The sequence below is a fragment of the Anser cygnoides genome, chromosome 1, assembly GCF_040182565.1.
Source record: "Anser cygnoides isolate HZ-2024a breed goose chromosome 1, Taihu_goose_T2T_genome, whole genome shotgun sequence".
In the NCBI taxonomy this organism is placed as follows: Eukaryota; Metazoa; Chordata; class Aves; order Anseriformes; family Anatidae; genus Anser; species Anser cygnoides.
This window is the reverse complement of record NC_089873.1, coordinates 99,443,148-99,467,205: the sequence shown is the minus strand read 5'-3', so window position 1 is coordinate 99,467,205 and position 24,058 is coordinate 99,443,148. Positions and strand designations below refer to the sequence as shown.

At 40.5% G+C, this 24,058-nt stretch overlaps 2 protein-coding genes across 5 annotated transcripts in view; both read right to left on the bottom strand.

Annotated features, from left to right (window-relative positions):
- Positions 1-18,402, bottom strand: part of MAB21L3 (mab-21 like 3) — a 31,187-nt gene extending 12,785 nt beyond the window's left edge. For all 3 annotated transcript variants that reach the window (XM_067003981.1, XM_067003988.1, XM_013183071.3), the window contains exons 1-2: positions 18,313-18,402; positions 2,694-2,802 (exon numbers count right to left, since the gene is read on the bottom strand). In XM_067003981.1, coding sequence (XP_066860082.1) covers positions 2,694-2,741 — 48 coding nt within the window. In that variant the 5' untranslated portion in view covers positions 2,742-2,802; positions 18,313-18,402. The remainder of the gene's footprint in view (positions 1-2,693; positions 2,803-18,312) is intronic.
- SLC22A15 (solute carrier family 22 member 15) overlaps positions 2,747-24,058 on the bottom strand; it is a 52,331-nt gene continuing 31,019 nt past the window's right edge. Inside the window, exons 12-13 of one of the 2 annotated variants that reach the window (XM_048050197.2) lie at positions 22,725-22,807; positions 2,747-2,877 (exon numbers count right to left, since the gene is read on the bottom strand). In XM_048050197.2, the coding sequence (XP_047906154.1) occupies positions 2,835-2,877; positions 22,725-22,807 (126 nt within the window). In that variant the 3' untranslated portion in view covers positions 2,747-2,834. Of the gene's footprint in view, positions 2,878-19,324; positions 22,808-24,058 lie in introns of those variants that run through there. The other variant, XM_013183413.3, reaches the window with a different exon arrangement.

Sequence of the window (24,058 nt, the reverse complement as noted above, 5' to 3'; positions counted from 1 at the left end):
ATTAAAAATTATTTCAGTGCAAAGTCTGAGGTGAAAATGGACAACTGCTTGCCTAACATCAATTAACCAAGGAAGAGCAATTGACTAACATAGAAGTTAATGAGCAGAGTTGGAATACACTCCTTCTCCCCTTCCCCTGCCAACAAAAGTAACAGTATTTTTGCTAAGCCTGAATAGTACTTGCAAGTGGGAAATACATCAGGACAGCAGCATCATATTCCCTTTGCTATGCTCTCATCTACCTTTGGCATCCCAATTTTTTGTTGTGTTAACAACACACAGTCCCTTATGTTTATAAAATACCCGTTAGTTTCCCTAATAATCCACCCTCCTCCTCACTCCAGTTCAGTCTTGTCCCTTGAGACTATCTTAACTAGTTTACAAGTACTTTTTTCTTGGTAAAAAAAGTAAATAAATAAATTTAGCTGATGTTCATCACTTCTTCATTTCATTTACAGCACATCTCCATCTGTAGCAGTAACTATTTTCTCTTCCATGTGTTAGCTTGTCCAGAATTCCTTAGTTCTTATAGCAGACCAATAATCTTGAATTGCTAAACAAGTATCAAATGGTATGAGTGGTAGAGAAAGTTGTCCACATCTACAAGCCTGCAGGCAGAAAAATCAGGCTCTGTTTAAAGTATACAATCACTGTTGGTCAGCTCAAGCTGAGGTCCAGGATGGCCCCCTCTATTCTTTGCTCATGCCATGCTATCTCTGTGTGGCACCTGCTAGACACACTTCTTTCTATCTCTGGTATCCTAGTAGAATCCATACAACCCGACCTGGCCTCATTTAATTGCGCCTTTATCACCTACTGGCTAGACTACAGCAGTTGACATGGAAACTTTAGGAGAGTACATACTCTCAAAAAACTTAAGGGAGGTAGCACTAAACACCTTTTGCATGTAGCTCCTCATCATTGAGGCAAGGATTAAAGAATAAATGACAGAGGACAGATGGGGCTAACCACTGCTAATCCCAATTACCTCTCTAATCTGCCATTGGATGATACATAAACTTCCTACAGAACAGGAGGCATAAAAATCAAAAGATGGAGAATGAGTGAGCGAATGCAGCTTCTGAAAAGGCCAAGGCATTTATCTAAGATGTCTTTAGCACCAGAGGGAACATGTTGGGAAAAGAGACATGTCTTCACAGAACAGCCACTTCTACAGCCTATTGGCATTCCCATCACTAGGTCTTCACCTTGGAAATTTGCCAGAACAACAAGGTTTTATTAAGGTTTTATTGTGGAGGAAAGAAACAGAACTGGGATTGACTGGGGACTGCAAAGAATGTTTGGGTTTGTTTTTATTTACCCCAGTCACCTTGGCTAGATATGCATTTGAGTATTTCCTCTGCTGGACGAGTGGGATAAGGAAGAAATCTTTGGAATCACAGAGATGCATTGCATCAGGTGGTTGACCTGTTTTGAAAAACAGCACCATTTTGCAGGCAGAGCTGTGGCTAGCTGAAGGTTGAACAACCTCACTTAGACAGAGGATTTGGGATCAGGCAGAAACTAGTAAGCTGTCTGAGCTGGAAGACTGCTAGAAAACAGATTTTCAGCAGAAGATGAGATATGCAGTTACGACCCTCACTTAACTACACTGCCTCTGTTCCCTGTACTTATGGCAGTCATATGAGCGTCTTCCTGCACATGGCTCCTTTTTAGCTCTGCTTTATGAATCTTTACAGAAGTGTTCACTATTATAGATCACTGAACAGATTCTGATGGAATGAGCAAAACACCGAATGGTTGAAAATGAAAGTTTTCATTTCAAAGAAATACACATGCTTGTCACCAAAATATTTCCATAGAGAAAACAAACCTTTCCCACCAGCCCCTTCATGGTTTTAGAGTACTTCATTCTTTTTCAGAAAAGATAGCCTTATAGTTTTCGATTCAGAAATGTTTTTTCCACTTCAGTGTCTTGCATTTTGTAGGAGTAAACAGACAATCAAACAGAAATTAGCTAAGCACTGTGATGAAACACATCAGCTTTAACAAAATAAAATATTATGGCTCATTTAGAATTACTTTTATTGGAGTGTACAGTTTTGTGGATTATTTTTATTGTGTTTTACTTCTTTTCATAATGGAAAAACAAACACCACCAAAAAAACAACAGAGTGCTGGAACACCTTATAAAATAGAAAATGTAGCTCCAGCCTGCCTGTGCTAATGAGACATGCTATTTAGTCATGGTGAACAGGGAAGTATCCTTAGTTAAGGTGACAGACTGTCAGAAGAATTCTAACTGTATCCATCTCTCTCTGATTCCTGCATGCATCTTTCTAAGACACAGCCCCTGTTATTGTGGTTTTGCTGTTGTTTCTGTCAAGCCGAGTCCAAAGGGACAGGGAAAGAGGTAAGGACCTCTCCTTAGATTAAATGCTGGCAATTACAGCCAGGCTCACATATGGAATTACAAAATTGGGAGCAAGAACTCAAGACTTCTAAAGGTAAAGAGGAGAACCTTGGAAAACAGGGGTACCAGCTGAGATCCCTGATAACACTCTGCATAGAAACCTAGACATCTCATTAGAAATACAGTTCTCACGAAACTTCACCCAGTCTTGTCTCAAAAAAATGAAGACAGAAGGCAAGCAACTAACTGTCAGATTTGGCACCCTTCAGAATCAACACCTAGTGTGGGAGACAGAAAATCTGGACAGATAAAGCCTTACCTTGCTCTGGATGTAGATTTCTACATCTTCATCTGTGAATGGTTTCATGGCAAGATGGTCTTCGCTGCTCTCTAAAGTGTGAATTCACTCTTCACTCGTTTGCCTGCATCTGGAAGTAGAGGGACACTCGGAGCAAGCTGCTCAGAGCCTTTTTGCCCCATGAAGCTCAGAACACCTAGTTCTTCTACGGATGAAAGAAGAGAGAGAGAAGCAGAGAAGTATGCCTTTTTTTCTGGTCTGAGTTACAATGGTGACACCCGGCTGCTTAGGAAAATTAGCTCCAATTACTATTTTCTAAACTCAATCGTTATTATTCTTACTATCTCACTACAATTACTCTTAAATGGTTTGTCTTGCATGCAGGTACACACAAAAATATCCCAGTTAATGCTTTGTCTCAGGGCAAGTCTAGAAGTGCCTTTCAGGTTGCATTGCAGATTCAGTAGGCTCGAGCACAGTATTATTATTCCGTACCACAAGCACTTCCCTATTTCTCTAACCCTTCACTAAACCACTTGTTAAACATTGTTATCCCTTGTTGACTTCAATCCACCCACTTTCTATCTGAAACTTTTACACTGAATTTTTACACTCAGATCATTCATTGGGGTTGCAGTCTGCAGCTTCTGCTCCCCTCTCCTTATATCTCCTATCTCTCTCCGGCTGTATTGACAGTAAATACCCTGCTGCCTGTCCCCTCCTGTAGCTTGCTTTGCCTTCTTTACAGTAAACAGACAGAAAGCTGTCTCTCTTTCTGCCAACAGCTCAGCTAACAACCCCATATGGATAATTCAGAGGGAAAAACAATTGATCAGGACTTATTGATCCAATGAGGGTTGGTGGCTTTTAGAAAAAAGGGTACAGCGGCACATGGAAAGGAGCAGCTGAGTATACTGATGGGATCCCACGCTGCTGAGCGTCCCTTATTAAGGAATGCACACTCCACTTTCCAGTAAAGTCATTATTTCCCCTGGAAATTGAACTTTGACATTCCTTGACTGACTAATTGCCTCTACAGCAGCTAGAAAAAGGCAGCACTTCGGGTAGGCACTGGGTGAAATCTCAGAGTAGGCTCTGTTGTTGCTGGTTATCTTTCGTGACCATTGGCCCTTATTAAGAGTTGAATGCAAGTACATTAATGGAGTACCAATACTTAAGGACATCTGATCCCCCAGAATCCACAAATCAAACTTTTCTCTGTGCCTCCCAGGCATCTGCCTTTGTCTTTTTACTGAGGGACTGGAGGAATATTCACAAACACATGTAGGCATTTACTTCCCAAGTCAGCTTCCATGGGAGCTGGACACTAAAAAAGATGAGGCCCTCAATTTTCAGGAGCCCTACCTCATCCTTTCTCATTTCAAGACTTACTGCCTCTTTTACCTGAGGGGCCAGCAGTGTATGAGAGCTCTGCTAGGGAAGCCAGAGAAAAGGCAGGATCTAAAAGAGGGTAGGAAATAACCTAGGAAGGACTCATAGGGCCAGGCTGGAGGGGGTTAAGTCCAGAGTGTGCAAAGTGGGAGAATGAGACTTATAAAAAGGTCAGATTTGTCTAAAAATATGTCCCTAATACATTAACTCCCTTGTGCCCCCTCAAGTATTTTATGTACTGAAGACAACTTCCTTAAAACTCTTGAGACCATACAGTACTTCAATACTCAGAACATCAGATATGTAGTAGGAAGCAGAGAGATTCAGAGTCTCAAGTACTGGCAGATACCCAAATAACATGGTTTTGGTCATTTTTCTTGCACACACTAACAAACCTTAAGTTTATCATCCTTTTCCATCGGGATGCACTTCTCCAAGAGGGCCTGGATGTCCCCAGCTCCCCTTCTTCATATAGAAGGAAGATGACAACAAGGTCTTGGGACCTGGATTGTCTGTTTTTTTTTTTTTCCTTTTCTTTTTTTTCTTCAATGTCCAAACATATTTAATTTCAACTCTAAGTTTACGCTCAAGTCCAAGGATCTGAGCAACACGTCCTGCCTGCATCTTCCATCTGGAGAGTAAATAACTCTCCCTTACCATCATTGATAAGGGGGCACATGGGGAGATGGCTGAAGAAGAAGGAACAAGAAATCCAGTATAAAAAGTAACATAAAACAATTCTTCTCAACCCCAAGAATTCCTTACTCCAGGTAAAAAAAGGTTGGTGCTGCTTAATTTGCTTGGACCAGTCTTAGAGAGGAATGAAGAAAAGCTATTTCTTGTTCCTTACTCTTTGACAAGCACCAAAGAAACCCCTCATACTACTTACACACTCCTTTTTCCAGGAGAAGGCATATTTTGTTCCTTGAAGGAGAATATTTGCTAACTGTGGCTTTTTTGCTCACATACAGGTAACACTCCCAGAGCAGGGGATGCCATGGCCTGCCCCAGACATGTCCCTTCACAGAGCTACCAGCCATGGCCACATGTTCCAGCTCTCCTGAGTGTCAGCCTGACTGCTGAGCCCACTGGGGGCTGAGCGGATGGGAGAAGCTCACAACTGCTTCATGGAGATGCAAAGACACAAACAGAAAAGGTCACTTCACTTCTAGTTCCTTTGTACCGCGTTTGTTTTGTACCTGTGACCTTATTTGCTTACTGATATTCCTCCAAGAATATTTAAGGATTTCCTAATACCTCCAACTATAATGAACCTATGATAGATTATCTTCATTCAGGCCTTTGGCAACATCCAGAATTAGGTATGATTGTGGGTCTGAGAAACCCACATACAAATATTCTGTGATATATACCTTAAACGGTATTAGATTGGCTCTTGTGTCTTCTGAAGCTACCAGCTACTGACACTTTTCATGCTTGCCTAGCTTTCCTTTCTTCACTCTTTAGTTCTGTAGATATGACAAACATATTTCAAACATACAATCAAAAATCATTTGAAACGTGAAGAACAACAAAAAATCACCAACGTCACGTAAATCAGAACAGTAGCATTAGCTGTACAAGGAAGTCCAATATTGTGGCATTTGCTGTTTGGAAACTATCTGGAAAAACTACTCATATGGAACAGTAAGCATGTATTAAAAAGCCTCTACTAAATCACACAAATGAGTTAGCCCAGTGTACCACTTGTGACTCACACATGATCTGCAGTGACAACAAATAAGCCCAGTTGAAGACGCTGCCTTCCAGATGAAATACAACACTTAATTTGCTGTAACTAATGATGACCCATCACTTCTTGCTCTAATTACCAGAGGCATTAAGTCTGTTGCATTAGCTGAAGTGTGTACTTGGGTCAAGAGAGACTACCAAAACAAATCATCCCTATATATTTAATAATTTCTGACAGCCCTCTTGCCTTCTTAAACTGTTGCCCCTTTTCTCCCCATTAGTGGATTAAGTGACTGTACAAAATGAGTAATCGTAGCTTGAATGCCCTATAACATATTTACACTGTAACAGTCTTTAGCAGTGATGGTTCAGTATTGTTCAGTCTCCATTCAGACCACAGTAGCATAACTTAATCAGACTTTTCAGGCGCACAAGTTCTTTGAGCTCCCCCCCATCCCCACCCTGTTGTCTTTTAACAAATAGATATGGGCAAAGGGGATGCTTCAATGACAAAAGCCTGGGATGGGCTAGAGGGAAAAGAAAGTGCTGCTAATTCACTGTGACAGCATCAGAATTGCATACGGATGACAAATTGAAATGCTTCTCCACTCATTCCCAACCCTCACTGATCAATACTTGGCAGGCTCAAAAGTGCTCCAAATGCCTGTGCTGCTTGTGCTCACTGCCACACGTTCTCACACTAGCCTTGGGCCTGTACTACACATGAAGCAAGCTAAAGGTTTATATCCTTTCCAGACTAAGCAGAGCACTGGAACAGTTCCAGTGGTTTATATCAAGCCTGATATCTTTTCTCCATTTTTGGCCAGACTGGACGTATCAGAGAAAGGCAACTAGCTTTTGCTAGAAAACAGTTCACTCGGCCTGGGAAGTCTTGAAATTCAGAACAATTTACAAACTGAGTCTTTTTAGGCTGCAGTGTAGTGTTTCCAAAGAAAACGATCACTCTGGGAGAACTAGCTGAGGATGGAGGTAATTCTGAAAACTATTGAGATGGGTGATGCTGCCACCTGCCATTGACCACCCTTAAACAGCAAATTCATGAGCTCTTAAGAAGCAAACCACAGGATAACAAATATAAAGCATACCATAGCTTCTAGTATTGCTAAGACCGCTGGTACCCAGTATGGTCAGCTGTTCAGAGAGCCCGGAAATTTCCAAGTTCACAACAGTCAGCTAAACGGGTGGTGAAGGAGGCAGGAACCTGGGAGCCCTGGCTGCATCAGCTCTCTCTGAGCTGAGATATTGGGCAAGAAAACTGACATTTTGACTTAGTTCCTGTGTTGTCCTCTGGAAGTTCACTGAAATAGTCAAGTTTGGTGCATCAAGATTTAAAGTATTTCATCAGACCACTTCTAAACATCTGCAAAGGATATTTTTCCCCTATCGCTGTTTTATACATCATTAAACTACAGTGACAGATCTATTGTTTCAATCAGGATGTCCCATCATCTTGAAAAACTACCTGTAGCCAACATTCATAACATCAGGAGCCTTCCAGCACTTATTTATATGCACAGGTAAATGAACTGAATGCCAAAAAGGAAGTATTCAACACCAAGAAACTCTCACTGATTTAAACACATGGTTGGGAGAATTGCATCTGGAGGAAACATGGTGTTTGGCAGAGCACAGCGCAACTGGAAAAACACTTAGCACTAGAAGTCATGGCAGCTGAGAAAAAGCTGCCTCACTTTTGATCTCGGCATAGGTTTGCTGAGCTCTTGGTAGACTGATTACTTTCAATTGTCAAGAAAGAGATTTAAAATCGAGAGGCACAATAACTCTGGAACAGACAGACCACAGCCACAATTTAAAAGACCCAATAAAATAAGCACATTTCTAATGATGCTCTGTCTATATGAGGGGCTGAATCAGACTGGGCCACAGCACTTCCAGGAGCTGGTATTTTTTCTGTGGCTGCCCTCCAGAGCACAAACAATGTTAGCTTGTATTATTTTTACACTTTATGGTTGTGTCCAAATCGACCTGATTCAGAACTTATTGCTTGTGTCTGTGGCAGTTTGAAGCAAATTGAATAAATCACCAGTGCTAAATGAGAGCAGTCACTCCCAACACAAACTCACTTGGGAAAGAGAGACTCAGATTGGCATCCCTGTTTACGTGCTTCATCCAGTGACTGATCATTAAAAAATGTGTTCACTGAAGCCAGAACTAGAAACTAGGCTTCATACCTCAGCGGCAAGTGACAGCTACATGGCCATGAGATCTATTGCTTTCTCTAGATGAAAATAGAATTATTCCAGAATAAACAGGTCAGCTTCAGCAAGCAGGTGGGAAGGACCCCCAGGCTCAAGAAGTCTGGTCCTTGGGAGCTACTTCTGGATGCTGGGAGGTGTATTTGTGTGGGAGGGGGTGACTCAGGTGAAAAACAAACCAAAAAGGAATGAAGAGGGCTGGACCACCACACTCAGAACGTGCTTTAACAACATTAAAGCATCTGTGGTTTTGTACAACCTTGTTAGCAGTATGGGCTGATGTACAATAAAAGCTGTCTGATCAAACTTCTCAGCTTGTGTCACATCATACAGCTAATAAATACCAAACATAACTAGCGAGCAATCCCCAGGATGTTAACCTGGACGCTGCATTGTATTTTGAGGCTAACATGGCACTGAGAACAGGGTGGAAAAGGAAAGCTGAAGAAGCAACCAGAATAGCTTAGGGAGTGGCTGAAGAAAAGCACTGGGAAAGGATCAGACAACTGCATGTTTTGGATGGAAAGAAGAGAGGGGAGGGGAGAAGAGGATCATTAAGAAGCTTTATAGCGTGAGGGCCCTGAGGGAAACAGCTGCCAGGAGGGAACAATAAAATACAGACAAGAATGAGAGCACCAGCAGAAGTGAGAAAAAGAGATGCACTTTATTAGAAGTACGATACATGTACCACAAAGTAGATCAAGAGATTCAGCAGACAAACTGTAGCGAGAACCAGCCTTGTCTGAGAAAGTATCTCAACAGAGGCTTCAGTCAAGTCTTATCAAAGGGTTTCTAGACAGATCAGACCATGACCTGCATTGCTACACACTCCAATTCCAGTCACTGGAAAACAATTTAACAGCCTCTAGCCCATGCTGTGTATTGCAAATAGTGGTTATCTTTTTAGTTGGTAACTTCTAAAAAATTGTCATCAAGAGCACGCAGCAAAAGGGGGAATACTATCACATTTTTTAAGCAAACACTTCCTCCTCTATTTCAGACCATAAAACTATACAGCTCCAAGCTAATCCCCATAATCAGCTGCCCAGCCCCTTCCACTTTATTGGCTGCTTTGTGCAGTCAAAGCCAAATTGCCAAAGGGCAAAGGGTCAATCATTTGCACTGCATCTGCTCCAGGCAGCGTTAGGACACAGGGTAGATATTTAGGGCTAGAACTAGTTAAATGCAGATTCAGAGCACTGAAAGCAGGGGTTGGGGAGGAAAAACAATCCTGGCATAAAAGCACTGCAAACATGCAGAAAAAGTTGCATGGCTAGGCTATCGAGTGACAGGAGAAAGCCATCTCTTTGCTCCTTGGGCTTTTCTGGAGAGAGGGGAGGGGATGGCAGATGCATGTGTGTGGGGAAGGGGTGGTGTTTATGAGGAGAAGCAAGGTAAATAAAGCTACCAGTTGTCTAGTAAGAGAGGGAAGGGCTGTTTCACCACCTTGCTGAGATTGGGCCAAAAGGGAAGAGGAAGCAGAGCAGCATTTATAGGAACACGGGGTCATTCTGTCCCTGGTAGCAAGAACTGGACAAGAGAGGTCTCATTTGAAAAGGTTCAGAAAACTTCTACTGCTTTCACTGCAACAAACAAGAACAAACACCTGCAGCTATAATTCAATGTTTTTGAGGAGGTAAGGGACTCTCAGTTCAAACAACCCAATATCCCTCAGAAAAGGCCACAGTTGTGAGCATGGCTTTCTCCTACCCTTGTGCATATTGTTTCTGAAAGCCACACCATCTCAAAAATTTACCCTTCCTCTACATACCATGCAGGGATTAAAGCATTCAAGATTAAATTCCTAGAAATTCTCAGTTTCTCTGTAACATCATGCCAAGCTCAGTAAAGATGCCCCCGCCCAGCATCATCAGCGTAAACACTCGTTGAACATAACCCGTGATCCATATAAGTTGCATTGGCTCAGATTTATAGATGAGAGTGAAGGATTGTAGAAAGCAGCAAACTTGGTGAGAAAAAGTGACTTACCCAGAGCTGGTGCCAATTTCAGCTCTAGTACTCAAAGGTTTTGTCCTAATCAGCACACTGGCAATGTATGTGTTGGCAGGGCTTGCAGAGGGTTGAGCAGATTTTTCTCCACTTCCTTTAACAAGTTATTAATCAAATATTTCAATGTGAATATCAAACCAGAGAGAATGCCTGACACAAACAGAAAAAGGGCTTGGGCAAGTGCCTGACTCCTGCAGCTATTTAACATACAACAGGGTGGGTATTTGGCATCTACTGCAAATATATCTATGAGCCAGGATACTTAATACAAGTATACTTAAACACAAAGAGCCAGTTTTACTATTACAGGAAAACAAAGGTGACTGCAGAGCAGGAAGCTGACACTGTAAAAACTTGCAGGCTCAAGCTGGCAGGGCAGATCTCCACAAAGGGCAATGCAGGCACACTGAAGAATTGAGGCCTACTGCCTTCCTGTTACACAAGGGAGCTCTGTACTGGTCGTGATTTGGCTCCTTGATGTAACCAGAGGCAGAATACTTGCTTTCTCTGACAGTTTCTACTTTTTGCTTGAGCTTTGAGTTGGGAACATAGTGAGTTATATCTGGGGAAAAGGGAGAAGCCATCAGTCGTGCTAGGAACTGTGCAGAGGTACTATGTACTATATGGTGTACCCACCATCCAAAGTGAGGTGGACAAGTCCCAGAAAACCCAAGTACTACTAAAAGCATTGTGAGGATACAGATATTTACAGATCTTGGAAGAAGGAGCACTTGGTCAAGAGAGGCATCATCCTGCGCTGAACAACTTTCTTTACCACAAGTTTTTACTTGTGCAAAGCATCTATATGCTGCTCATGCTCGTTTCTCTGCTTACGTTAGGCATACCCACAGGACAGCTCTTTCACTACATTAGTAAAGGTGTCACCTTCCACTGTCACGGCTGGTAACCACAGCAGCTGGAAGATCAGAATCAGGAGTCTGGGGTATGCTCATACTGCAAGATGCAGCACCTGAGAGCTACCTACGGACACTCCTAAATAAAATAAACAAACATTAGAGCACTCCAGCTCTGGGATTTGGTCCACGGCTCGATCTATAGCTGAACTAAAATAAAGCTGAACTAGACTTTTAATAGTTTCTAAACTTGCAAGCTTCCAAGTAAACCCATCTGCATGGCTCAGTCAGCCTTCCCTTTGATGAGCCCTCATGACATTCCTCATTGTAGCTTTGCCAAGGCACTGCATGGATTATACAAAGTGCAGAGAAATGAACAAAATTGCCCACTTATAGCTGCAGAACAGATTGCAGGATTGTCATATCTTAGCTATCTCAGTAGCAAAAACATGGAAGGGAAAATGAGATCAAAAGGAATGCTAATCTTTTTTTTCTAGTGCATATTACCTGCTCCCTCCCCCAAATGGCAGTAAAACTGATCAGTTGCATCTTCATCATCATTAGAAAAAGAAAAGGCAAGAATAAGTCATCCATGAACCACTTTTTCAAAGTTTGATATAGTATTATATGCTGTTGCCAAGTTTGATCAATAAGAAGTTGAAATTTCCCCCTCCTCCCTGCAGCAAGGATTGTTCATTGAAGATGCTCCGAAGTAATAGAGCAGGATTAGAGACTTACTCACCAAGACAGGGAGAATTTGGCCACAAGTGTTTGTCTTGTGTAACCAACAAGATGCAAAATGACAATGCTGGAAAAGGCAGAGCAGAGTCTCCCCCACAAGCACACTGCTGGGAAATACGCTATTACTCTAGCAGAAGTTTACTTCGGTTGAACTTCAGTTAAACTTGAACCTAGTTTTTTGAAGGACTGAGTATTTTTACCTGATAGCTGCTTGGTAGCTGGTAGGCAATACTCACTACTGTCATCACAATTTATACCAGTACTGGCTGTCATTGCCAACCAAGAAGCATCCCTACCAAAACGTCCCTGACTTCACAGGATGGCACTTCAGTTCCACACCCATTTGATGGCTTCCAGAGATGTTTTCCCCTTACCACCATGAAAAATTACGGACAGCAGAAGCATCTCAAAAAAAAGCAAAGGCTAGAGCTAACAACTACAAACCAAAACACAGCCACATGAACCACAGTCTTCTTCACATGTAACTTGCACCCCCTTCCCCCATTCTTGGTCTCATCCTGTTTTTCCTTATCTTGGCCCAGCAAACAGTACAACACAATTGCTCAGTAGTTAAACAGGCTCCAGTTAGGGCAAGATACAGCCAGTTCCCATACAATGCCTAGGAAAGTAAGGCTGTGTTTAATGGCAGCCCAACTTGGCAGTTCCAAAAGAAATGTGCGTCAATGCAAATGAAATTTGCAAACCCTGCCCAAGTGTTGGTGTAAAAGTAAATAATCCCAAACGCTGCTCACATAAGCATTCCATATTCTCACGAGGCTGTCCATAGATGACAACCAGCCACCTTTCAGGCCAGTAGTTCCCTACATATGTAGTTGAAGTGTGTTTGAGAGAGGGGAAACAACAAATTTGAATGGCTATGGGAACTGAGCACATAACTAGACACCTTTGAAAATCAGGTATTTCAATCAGTTCCATGGTGAAACAGCAGCAAAAGTGAGAACAAAAGTAAAACCCTATGCATCTCAAGTACCAGAAATAAGAGTAATGTTCACAAGAATTGGAAATAAGAGTAAAAGACAGCCTGTTTGGTAACTTTAGATCAAAGAGTGAGCAATTCAGGTATTTTTAGATACTGGTATATGTCTCAGATTCTAATCATTAATTTTGGAAAGGGCGATGAAGAAAACATTTAAGAGTTCAAAGTCTTAATACCTTGTGCAAAGTTTCACAGGCTTCTAAGTAGTGTGACAGATGTTTTTCTTTTAATAGTGAGCAATACAAAAGCAAGGGATGCTTTTGCACTGGTCTGTGCCCACAAAAGGTGAACAGAGTCTGGCTGGATTCTTGTTCATAGTTTAATTTTGAGGAAGAGTAAAATGTAACATAACAGAAGGCCCGGTGATGTTATCTACCATGTAGACCACCTGCTTTCTTTAGTGTATACACTTTAAAATACTGATATATGAAGTGCTCTGGCATCTGCTCAAGTCACTAGCTATTTAAGGAGAATCTTTAAATTCATGATGAATATGCAAAGGTATGAAAGCCCTGTTAACCAGCACTTTAGAACAGAGCACTGATCCCCATTTCCCACAGTCCTATATATTCACATAGTATTCATTTACTGGACAGGAAATGTACTTAAGCTATTTATCACCTCACTTCCAGGTAACGAAAACAGAAGTTCAAATTCTGCCATTCACAAGATGTTTAGGTAGAGTCCCTGAGGACAGGGGGGGCTATGTTTTCTTGCATTTGCATAGCCCTTTAAAGAAGGGGTGTAAATGTCAACTACTGTTTGTGAGCACTCCTCCAGTAAAAGTGTTAGTAGCAACAACAACAGAATTTTTTGTTATGTTAAACCCCCAAAGTGTTTTCAGTCTTTCAACATCAATCAGCACAACTGAAGCCAGTAGTAAACTGATTCTCACATTCCACTGGTGCCAGTTTTTGTTAGAAATGATTTGTGATAGATATAGTGGAATATATTGATTAGTACTGACAGTCCCAGTTTCCCGGGCGCTTTGTAGAGCTGCCATTCCAAACTGACCTGCTTTCCACCTTGTCAATTTTCTTCTGCAGTGTCCGTTATAAATATCTACTCTATTATGAGATAGATTTAATCCCCTCCAGAAAACAAAACAAAAGGGTCAGGCAAGTAAAGTCAGTACAATAAAATAGGTTTGCAGTGTTCCAAAAGAATTTGTTTTTATTGAGAAATTTTTGTGTCAGGGGAAGAAAAGGCACAAAATAAGTTACAAAGACATTATATGAAATGTATGAGTCAGAGGCAGTCTCAGAGCTGTTACAAGTCACCTAAAAGTTGGCTTTCCAACATAGATTAGCCTCTACAAAAATATTACAAGAATAAGTTTATTTCAAATGATCAAAATCATTCAGACATTAACTGAGAACAAACACCAGCAATATTAAATTTTGACTAAATTCACCTGGGTTTACCATTATCTACCTCCCTAACTTGGAAGAAATATATCACTGGAAAATATGTAATATTACAGGATTACTTTTTTTTTTAAGCAACTCATTTTATAAAATAAAACCCTGATAGTTACCTTTTGTTCCTCCAGTGAAGTACAGTACACATGGGTAAGGCAGTATGCATAGGAATTACATCAAGAAAACAAAATAGGTAAGTGCAATTAATCTAAATATTTCTACATTTGTTGCTATGGTCCCTCACCTAGTGCAAAAAAATATCTTAAGAAGAGATGGACCCAACAGCTGTTCACAGAATATATGGATATACCACCATAAAAGGTCTGTTGCGGAAAAGCCTTTGTTTTCAGTTGTGACTTCTCAGACCAAGTATTCTTAACACACAGATTTTTCATCAGTACAACTCTGAATTAAAAGCAGCACACTAATACAGTTAAAGTACCTCGAAATTTCTCAGTCCTCATTTTAATGTCGGAAGGCTAATAACACTCAGTATTCAACTCATCCAAATTATATACCTAAATACCTAAAAATACACGCACCAGCTATATACAACTTGTTTCACTGCTGCAAACAAAAATCAATTCCCTGTATTCCCACTTTTCCGTTACTCAGCTCTGAGCTGACCACGACTTTTTTTTTTTTACTGTTGGTTCAAACTGAACTGTGGCATAAGGAAAGTTTACGAGGCCTACAAGATAGAGACTACAGAAAGATTTGATTTCATGATGATGAAGGCTTGAGCAGAAATAAAGAAATTTACCCCTTTGGCTGCTCCTCTGGTTAAATGGAGATCTAAGATCTGTCTTCTGAAATCACTGAGGATACAAACATGTCACCAGACACAGAACTTGGCAATAAGTGTCTGATTTTATCCTTAGGAATTTCATTTACTTGACCTAAGACAACAGTAACACAAGGGGAATACAGTACCAAGTTCTGCTCACGGAAACTGTCAGCCCTGCAAGGTCTTGATTCACAAGGAAACCCTGTACTGTAATGCATTAGACATACCTGTCAGGGTTTTGGTAGTGGAGGGGTGGCAGGGTGTCCTCTGTGGGAGGAGGTCAGGGACTGTCCTGTGCTGGTCCGAGCCATCTCAGCAACAGGCAGCACAGCAATCACACAATGGCTGAGGTTGGAAGGGACCTCTGGAGATCATCTTGTCCCACCTCCCTGCATGGTCACCGAACTAACTGCCCAGAACCTCATCCCAGATGGCTTCTGAACATTGCCAAGGACTCCACAACCTCCCTGGGTAACCTGTGCCAATGTGATTGGTCATCCTCACAGTAAAAAAAAGTGTTTCCCTGTGCCCACAGATCCTCCTGCCTTTGGTTTGTGCCCATTGCCTCTCAGGGACAGGGGCACTGACCCACTGCACCCCAACACTGTGGCCAGTCAGACTCTGGCACATCTGCAAAAGCATATTTTTAAAAGGGCAGTAAATGCCAAGAGACAGTGTTATAGAAGGAGGAGGAGAAAAACAGAGGACCATGCCAGCGCAGGAGGAAGCGAGAGGGTAGACAGCTGAGCAGGAGAAATGCCAAAGCAAAATGTAGCCTGAGCAGGGGCTGAGAGGAGACTCAGAAGGAGATACAACTCTGAAGAGGCTGCAGCCAGTGAAGAAACCCACACCAGAGCAGCTGGGTAAGAAACAAGGAGCAACAAAAAAACAGAACGCACAAGGTGCTGATCCCAGTCTCCTGGCCCACATGTTGTCTTGCTGAAGGGCCTGAGAGTAATAGTCAGCCAAAGGATTGGAGACACTCCCTCCCCCCCAATTAAAAACCCTTTAATTGGCAATAAATTAAATTGATTAAAATTCCCCAACTCAAAACTTGTTGCAGGCAAGAAAATCTCCTCAACTGAGGTTAGTATAAGATTAAGGGCTTTCTGGCCTTTCAGAAAGCAAACAGTGCACACAAGTGAACCCATAATCTAAGGGTATAATTATTCATCTCCTTCAGAAATATAATTTAAAGGCCTTTTAAATTTAGCTTGAAGTAAAACTTTAAAACCTACAAATCTTCCCTCTGTTTAAACCATGGATTACTATATAAATAAAAAAATGGAAGTTTCATAGTTTCCTAAAAATCAATTAAATAAGAAATTGACGAAAAAATCAACATAAGGAGGTAGTTTAAAAAAACAAAATAACCAGATACAAGAAAGAAAGGTAGTGCAATAGAGGCATTCATATGAAAAATATACTCCTGATTTCTACATGACATTCAAATTTTTAACAAGAAAAAAAGAAAATCTTTATTACTTTGGAGAGTGAGGAGCAGCTAGTACTCAAAACCTGTCATTTAGAGGCATACTAGAAGCCACAGCAACCACGATAAATACTTTTATTACAACTCACTCAGTCATCTGCTCTACATAATAACACTTTTAATCCGTTTGCAACAGATTTTTCCTGCAAACTGCTATCAGAAATGCCTGTCTCCCAGTCAAATTTCCATCATTTTAGAACATTTTATTTGAACACAGATGCTCCAGATGCTTCTATCAGGCCATCCTTAAGGAAATATAACTGCTTCAGTATTGACAAAGATTTTCTTAATGCCATAATTTTTGCCTGCTGAAGCAGGTATAATGTAAGCACCTCAGGTGTGGTGGTAGGCACCAACTTGTTTGCAAAAGACCTCTTCCCTTTACAAACCTTTTGTAAATGAGGATGAATAAATAGTTATTTAAACATAAGCTTACTGAATAACGAGAGGACCCTGACACCTCATTGTCCCACTTCATTCTGCACACACAGGAGGGAACACAAATTGCTTCTTTTAAACCAGTCTTGAGGGCAGCCACTTCCCGCTTCATAAGCTTTTACTGTCTTGTCTATCTGCTGTCAAACAATCAGCCATGATAGGGCTGACTTGCATCAAATTTTGTAGTTGTAACAGGGAGTTAAACTCTAGACATTATTACTTAGCAATGCTTCAAAGTGATTTTTATAAAAATATGCTACATTCTATGAAGCTCCAGACAAGTCATTATTAGTAATGCTAATTTGTAAGGCTGATTAATGAACTAAAATTCAATGTGCAGTTTTTACCAGGTTTTATCAGTCTTTGAGAAGGAGCTTTGGCATTTGCAACTCAGAAGCAAACAGGCTCTGCAGAGTTCTTTAATGGCCACATGGTGTAGATTCTGCATGTTCTACAAATCCTACACTTTTTCCCCCAGAAATAAGCTACTTAAGTGAACTGAGTAACGGAAGACAAGCAAACAAAGGTTAACTCTGTCCCTAAACTTCTGGAGATGCTTGTAAATAGCAGTCTTAACAGGTTGTATGGAATAATTCCACATAAACAAAGCTAGAACTAGTTTTGGACCATTACTTTCCAGCAAAAGCTGCCTTTGGCACTTACATCATCCAATTCTATGATGTTACTTTAAACATAGTCCCCATATCAAGTTGATTGAGGAAATTAAAAAAAAGCCTTTTATAAAACAGGCATTTGCAATAAACTAAAGCAGAAAAATCCACTCCCTATTAGGCAAGAGCTTTCTTCAAGATGACAGAAGAAGCCAGTAGTACCAAAAGAGCTGAGAAAGTTCAGTAAATTCAGACTGCCAGGATGAAAATTTTATACAGCTCTATTAGACTTAAATAACTGTAGCACCAGGACAATCTCAAGGTTACCACAAACTGCACAAGGCATTATAAATACATGGCATGAAAAAATTCTGTAGAAATTTATTCACCCTCCATTCTACACTTAGAGGTTTCCTTATGTTGGTCTTTCCTCCACATGATACATCCCATAGCAAGATACAAACAATGAGACAGCTATACTCAAGTCTCCTGTTTGGTAAACAGCTAAATATAGACATTTCTGACACAGGCATTGAGTGTGTCAGGCCAGACTGACTTCTACCTTCAAATGACAGTACTGCTCATAGGCTTTTCTGACATATTTACTGCCAGGCTCACAACTTGCATGCACAGATGCCTAGATTCAGACGTGTTTCAAAGAGCATGATTAAAGAAGCTTTAAGAGTGGAGGAAAAGGCATAATTAGCACACCACCCTTCAGCTGAAACAAAATACTGAGCAAATCTACATTTGGAGATTACACAGAAAACTCTTGTTCATGAGTTTTAGCTCAATGTTTCCATTAGCATGCTCTAGGAAAATAGTTTATTCCTCATTTTCCCTTCTTCTTCAGTACAAAAAAAAAAAATCTCTCTTGCATACTGTTTTGATATGCTTAGACGAAACGTGCTGGAAAACATACAGCTAAACTGCATTTCCCACAGTCCTGCAAAGGGTATTCCACTAACCTCAGTACAGCCATACAGCCTGGAAACTCTGTCATGGAATATGTCATGATCTGCACTGTGAGCAGATCAGCATGTGGCTACAACCCTTACGGACTGGACTGTAACTAAGGTGGCAACTAGCTACAACCTGCCCCATGTTAATTCTATCTCTTTGGAGTCACATGTAGCCCTCCTTTAACACAGACCTTCTGAGTTTGTGGTGTTTAAGGATATCTCAGTTTATGAACAACTCCCAGACCCTAAAAGGAGAGCACTTGTTTCCACGGGACCTAGTTTAAAAAAAAGAAAAAAAAAAAAAAAAAGAAGCATCGGATCACTGCCCCGTTCTATTCTTTCCAGGCTAACAAAAATAGGTAGTAAAATCCTTTTAGAAGGCTGAAGTATTACTTCACAAGAAGTTAGGTGACAGAACTGGATCAAATGTTCCTAATGTTCCCGTCTTTCTAAAGTGAAGCTAGCGTATGTATTAAGTGATGCCCAGTTATACCGTATTCTCCATTAGAGGGCTTCACAAATTTCAGTAATTTTAATCATAAGCCATTAAATACAAAAGCTGAGTCCAAAAGAAAACTGAAATGTGCCATGCATTGCCTTGATCAAAAGTAGTGTTTCATCATTAAAGCAGCCATGCTAAACAAAGTTGACATTAGATGGAAGTGATGAAACTAGTGTCCCTAACAGGACATCCTGGAACCAACGCTAGCTCTGAAAGGAGCTTCAAGTCAACACAAACAGCAAGAAGGGTATTTTAGCAGCTACTATCCTATACTTTCTCTTACCCTTGCCCTAAAGCACTTCTGTTGAATCCTCTATTCTTTCAACTCCCTCTGGCTAACTCTCTTCTATGCTGTCTCACGTGACTTGTCACTCCCCTTCGCTCCTAGCTGTATTCAGGTACCACTTGTGAGCTCCCCAGATAACAGAATTCCAGTTCTGTCTCAGGTGAGACATGCTTAAGATGTAACTAATCAGCACCTCTCTCTTCTCTAGCACAATCTAAGTGAGTTGGCTGAAAAAAAAAAAAAAGACAACTGCAAAACCTAAGGAATCCAAGGAAGGAATTACCATCTTGGAGGTCAGTATCCTAGTGCTTGCACATCACAAAAACCAGTTAACAGGGCAGAATACTTAATATACAAGGCTATTCTAACAAGTGTGAAACAAGATTGTCATGCTTCACTCAACTACAGCAAAAATATTGTGTTTCAGACTTTTAGCATTACTATACACCATAAACATATATAACTAGTGCTGCATCAGTTCTCCAGTAGCTCCACAGGGCAAACTTACTGCCCAAACACAGATTTTTAAATGGGCCTATGCAGACTGCTTAAATACAAATTTTAAATATATATAAATATAATCACCAATATATATATAACCATTTAAATAAAAAGTCACAAGCTCCCTGACCTTCTGACTTGGGCTTGTAAGTAACATAGTTGTGAAACCTGTAACAGCAAGCACTGTCTGATTAAAAAACTTCTGCTTAACAATAATGTTCCACCTGAGTACAGAAAAATGCTGACCACGTGGGCTACAAAGGACTGCGCAGCATCTCTCCCCAGTAAAAGCTACATACAGCACAAGTATCTCAATAATATAATGTCTTACACTCCCTGGGAAGAAAAAAGGTGATCCTACAGATTCCTGTATCAGGTGGCCAGTTTTATAAAATAAAGGTCTGAAAAATTAAATGCATCTAACTGATTTGGACTTGAGGACACAAAAGGAGGGCGGCAAGTGATCATAGCATAGTTGATCACACGTAGCGGCAAGTGATCATACATAGTTGATCTCCAGGAGTGATTCCTTCCTATAAAACTGCTGAATTGATTGGTCAGGAAGAGTAACAATAGAAAGCCCCTACAGTTGACAAAAAAAGCCGCCTTTTAAAATTCCATAGGTGCAAACACAGGACAGATTTGAGGTTTAAATAAAGTGCAATTTTTATGAAAAAATGAAGATGTTTTCTTCACTCTTGTTTTGGCAATTTTACCTCTATATTTAGAATATAAAAGTGCATGAGTAGAGAGGTAAGTTTGATTATAAATTGAAGACTGTCATAAAATGCAGCTCAGATCCTGCAATGATCTCCCCACCTGAACAGTTACACCCTACTGTTCTAATGAAAGCTATGTTGAGGTGTCCCATGGCATGACTAGGATCTCCAGTAGCTGGTGACACTAAAACTATGGAGGGAAGAAGGCTAACAGTTCCTGTCTGCTTCTCAAGGAACTTAACTCTATCAACTATCCAAGGAGGGAAAATAAGTATCAATATCGCCCCTCACCCCCAAACAAACAAAAACGTTGAGTCTTGACAGCAAGGTAATACTGACAGGCTTACCACCATTTGCCTTTAACTAAGCAGGTTTTATATCTTTAGAAATCAAACACCAAAATCAGTTACTTTTTCCAGCTCTCCATAATTAAAAATGTGAATGCAAAATTAAAAGTATCTTTGAACACATTTAAACACTCCCAGAATTTCCAAGTACCTTATTTTGAGCAATTTTCTTGCACCCAGAACAGCCAAATAAGGCAGAAAAAATATCCAACCGGGTTTAAGAGTGCCCTCTTGCATCTACAAGAACTACGCAACAGTCTGGAAGAAAAAGTGAAGGCTGTAAGCTGGAATTCTTCAAATAAAGCTCCTAACAGGCAAAAATCACAATACTGACACCTTGTGCACTGGGAGTAAAGTTCCCCGCTTTGCTCACAGACAATGCCTGGACCAAGTTCTGATCAAGTGGGAGTAGCGCATGCTTGAATCTGTAGTCTCTAGGCTGCCCGCTGCACCAAGCAGCATAGTTGGACTTTGCTCAGTACTACAGTTCCCAATGAACAAAGTTCAAGCAGCTAGCTGTAAACTTCAGATACTGTTTAGTTTCACTTCCTTTCAGAGTAAATGAATTTCCCAGTTTAACTGGCATAAATTCAGCAGGCAGCTTTTCTCTGATTTTTTTTTTTTTTTTTTTAAATCCAGCACTCGCAGAAATGGCTAGCAAGGCTGGCAACTACTTGCAGTCACTATGCAGCAGGCACTTCACTAGGAACTCCAAATATAAAAGCTATCAAACATTTTAAGGAAACCAATCTTAATAAATAGCAAGCCACAGGTTAGAGAATGAAGATGATAATGTAATCAAGAAAGCTGAATCTTCCTAAGGCCTTACTGTTGTAGTCACAACATCTCCTTTGTTCCTGTTTCAAGATTCCATACCCTTCTAACAAAGAAGCTCACTGTAAACAGGAGAATGAAGTTGTCTTCCTCAGGAAGGTCAAGTAATCAAGTAAATGCTGGCTTAAAGAGTTTCAAAACTTTATCAAACACAAAAATTTAAACAGATTCTAGCAGCTTTCTGGCAATAGTCCTACAAAATGTAATAGCAGCCCACAGTTTCTCTTATCACTTCAGAATTGAGTTTCTTCCAGAAATAAAAACACAAATTGGTCCACATAAATGAGCTACATATTCTAACACACACCTCACATTACACAGTATGTGATAAACACCTCAGCCGTGTCCCATTCATGAAATTATATCCTTTAGCAGATTTACTTCACTGAACAGGCAGAGAAGTTGCTGAACTTCAGTATTTATGGCAAAGTGAGGACAAAGTTAAAGTAGGCAAAACTATGGAACAGCAGGTTTAAGATGTGAGGAACATGTGGCAAATTTATGCATAAGACAGCCCAAGAAAATGTTTGGTGGATTAAAAGGTGAGAGAAACCAGCAACATCCTCTATGTCTGCAGACTTTGTGGCTGCTCTTTCCAGAAGTCCCTTCTCCCAGCCTTCCATCATCACAAAGTTCACACACAGATCATGACTAACCAGCTGCACCCTGTAACTCTGTACAGGTGTTGGTGTACAGAAAGAGAAACCGTATGTTCACAGTTGCCTCTCCACAACTCAATATGTGGAACCCATTTTAACATAAAATTTCTAAGGTTTGCTCTCACTGGGGTAGCACACAGCACAGCGTGACCCCTTTCACTCTACCAAAGTAAAACAGCGGACATTTTCAAATTTATCAATTTATCCTGACTCAAAACCAACCACCTTGAAAAGACAATGTGTATGCTGATGATCTGCCCAAACAGTGGATAATTTCCTAGGCTTCAGAAATGCATCATCCTTCTCTTGCTCTCTCACCTGGCTTCAAATGTAAACTGTGCATTCTTATTCTGTCCTACAAGAATTTGAATGGCTGTCTTGTATGAAGAGTATCAGTGGTGTAATTAATCTGAACAGTACTCAAGCTCTCCTCCTGATCAGGAAAGACAAAGGCATTTGCCCAGTTACATTCCCTGACAGATGGTCCCCAGAACTCTCGTCTTAGAGCTGGACTGACTGGACAAGTAAGAACAGGTATGAAAACAGGTCAGTGTTTCTTCTTTTCATTACTTGATCATATGCGTCTCTTCATCAGCATCATAAAACTCCTCATCTTCACTTCCACTTCCTGCAGAATTGTCCTTGTCTCCAGACTAGAAGAAAAATGAAGTAATTGGTTAATTCAGAAGCCATCAAATCAATCTCAAAATATTAGAGCATGAAACATTATACGTATGTTGGAATGCTGGTAGATAAAAAGAAAAGACAGGGCAAATCACTATTAAAACTTTGTGAATTAAGATTTGTTTGTGCTCTTGGTTTTTCAAAATCTCTTGGAAAGAGATGGGCTTCTACTAGATGGACTGTCTTGGTTCTATCATTACACTAGAGACAATACAGGCAGAAGAGAAAGTGTCTAGGACGGCTTTTTTCATTTAAGTCTAAGGTCCATACTCCCTAGTGAGCTGCTGGAATCAGAGGCTCAGAACACAATGATTAATTGAGGATGGAGAAACTTACCTAATCAAGTACTATTTCATGTGTAGTGTGTGCATTTTATTATGCAAGTTTAAGTCAAAAAGATCGCCTTCTAGTTCTAATCAAAGGTGTTATGGAAAAGGAAAAAAACATTACCAGTTAGCATGTGCAGAAAATAAACTCTTTGATACAGGTATATTTACTCCAGCCAGAGTCCTTTCAGCAACGTAATTTATACCATATACCCAAACTGAAGTCAACTATTATAGCTAATTGATTTTTATTTGGTCAGAAATTTAATTTTCCCATGAAACCAGTGTGGACTGTCCAAGGTAAAAAGAGTCCATTGCCAGTATGAATTCCATTTAGTTTAAATGAATATTTCGGATTTTTTCCAGTATGCTTACACCCATTTTAAGACTTCTGTCTGCCTAATCATATGCAAAGAAGGGTGAGAGGGAAGGTGAAAAATAGAAAAATGGAAATCATATTCCTGACTGACAGAACCACACAAGCAAAATCTGTATCTTTAGATCTGTCTTCAGTGGAGGTTTGCTACAGCAATGTGCGTTAACTGCAAAAGAATTTCAAACAGTTTGAGCACTAGGAACTGTCAGAAGATATAAAGGGAATCATGTTACGCTTTTCTCTGAATTTCTAAAATTATTTGAGGAGAGTCAGATTATCACTGGATGCTGTCCAACTTGAATATCACATTTATGTATGTTAACAGGGACAAAACATCCATTTCAGGCAACCAGAATGCATGTTATCCTGAAAGTGGTACAAAAGGACAATGGATTCCACAGGGGAAATTCAGGGTATGCCAAATAAATTCTACAGCTTTCTTACAGCGGCTTCATAAGACCTCTCCATGGCCTTGTCAAATAGGGTTAATGTTTAACAGCTTTCCATTTTATCAGTGC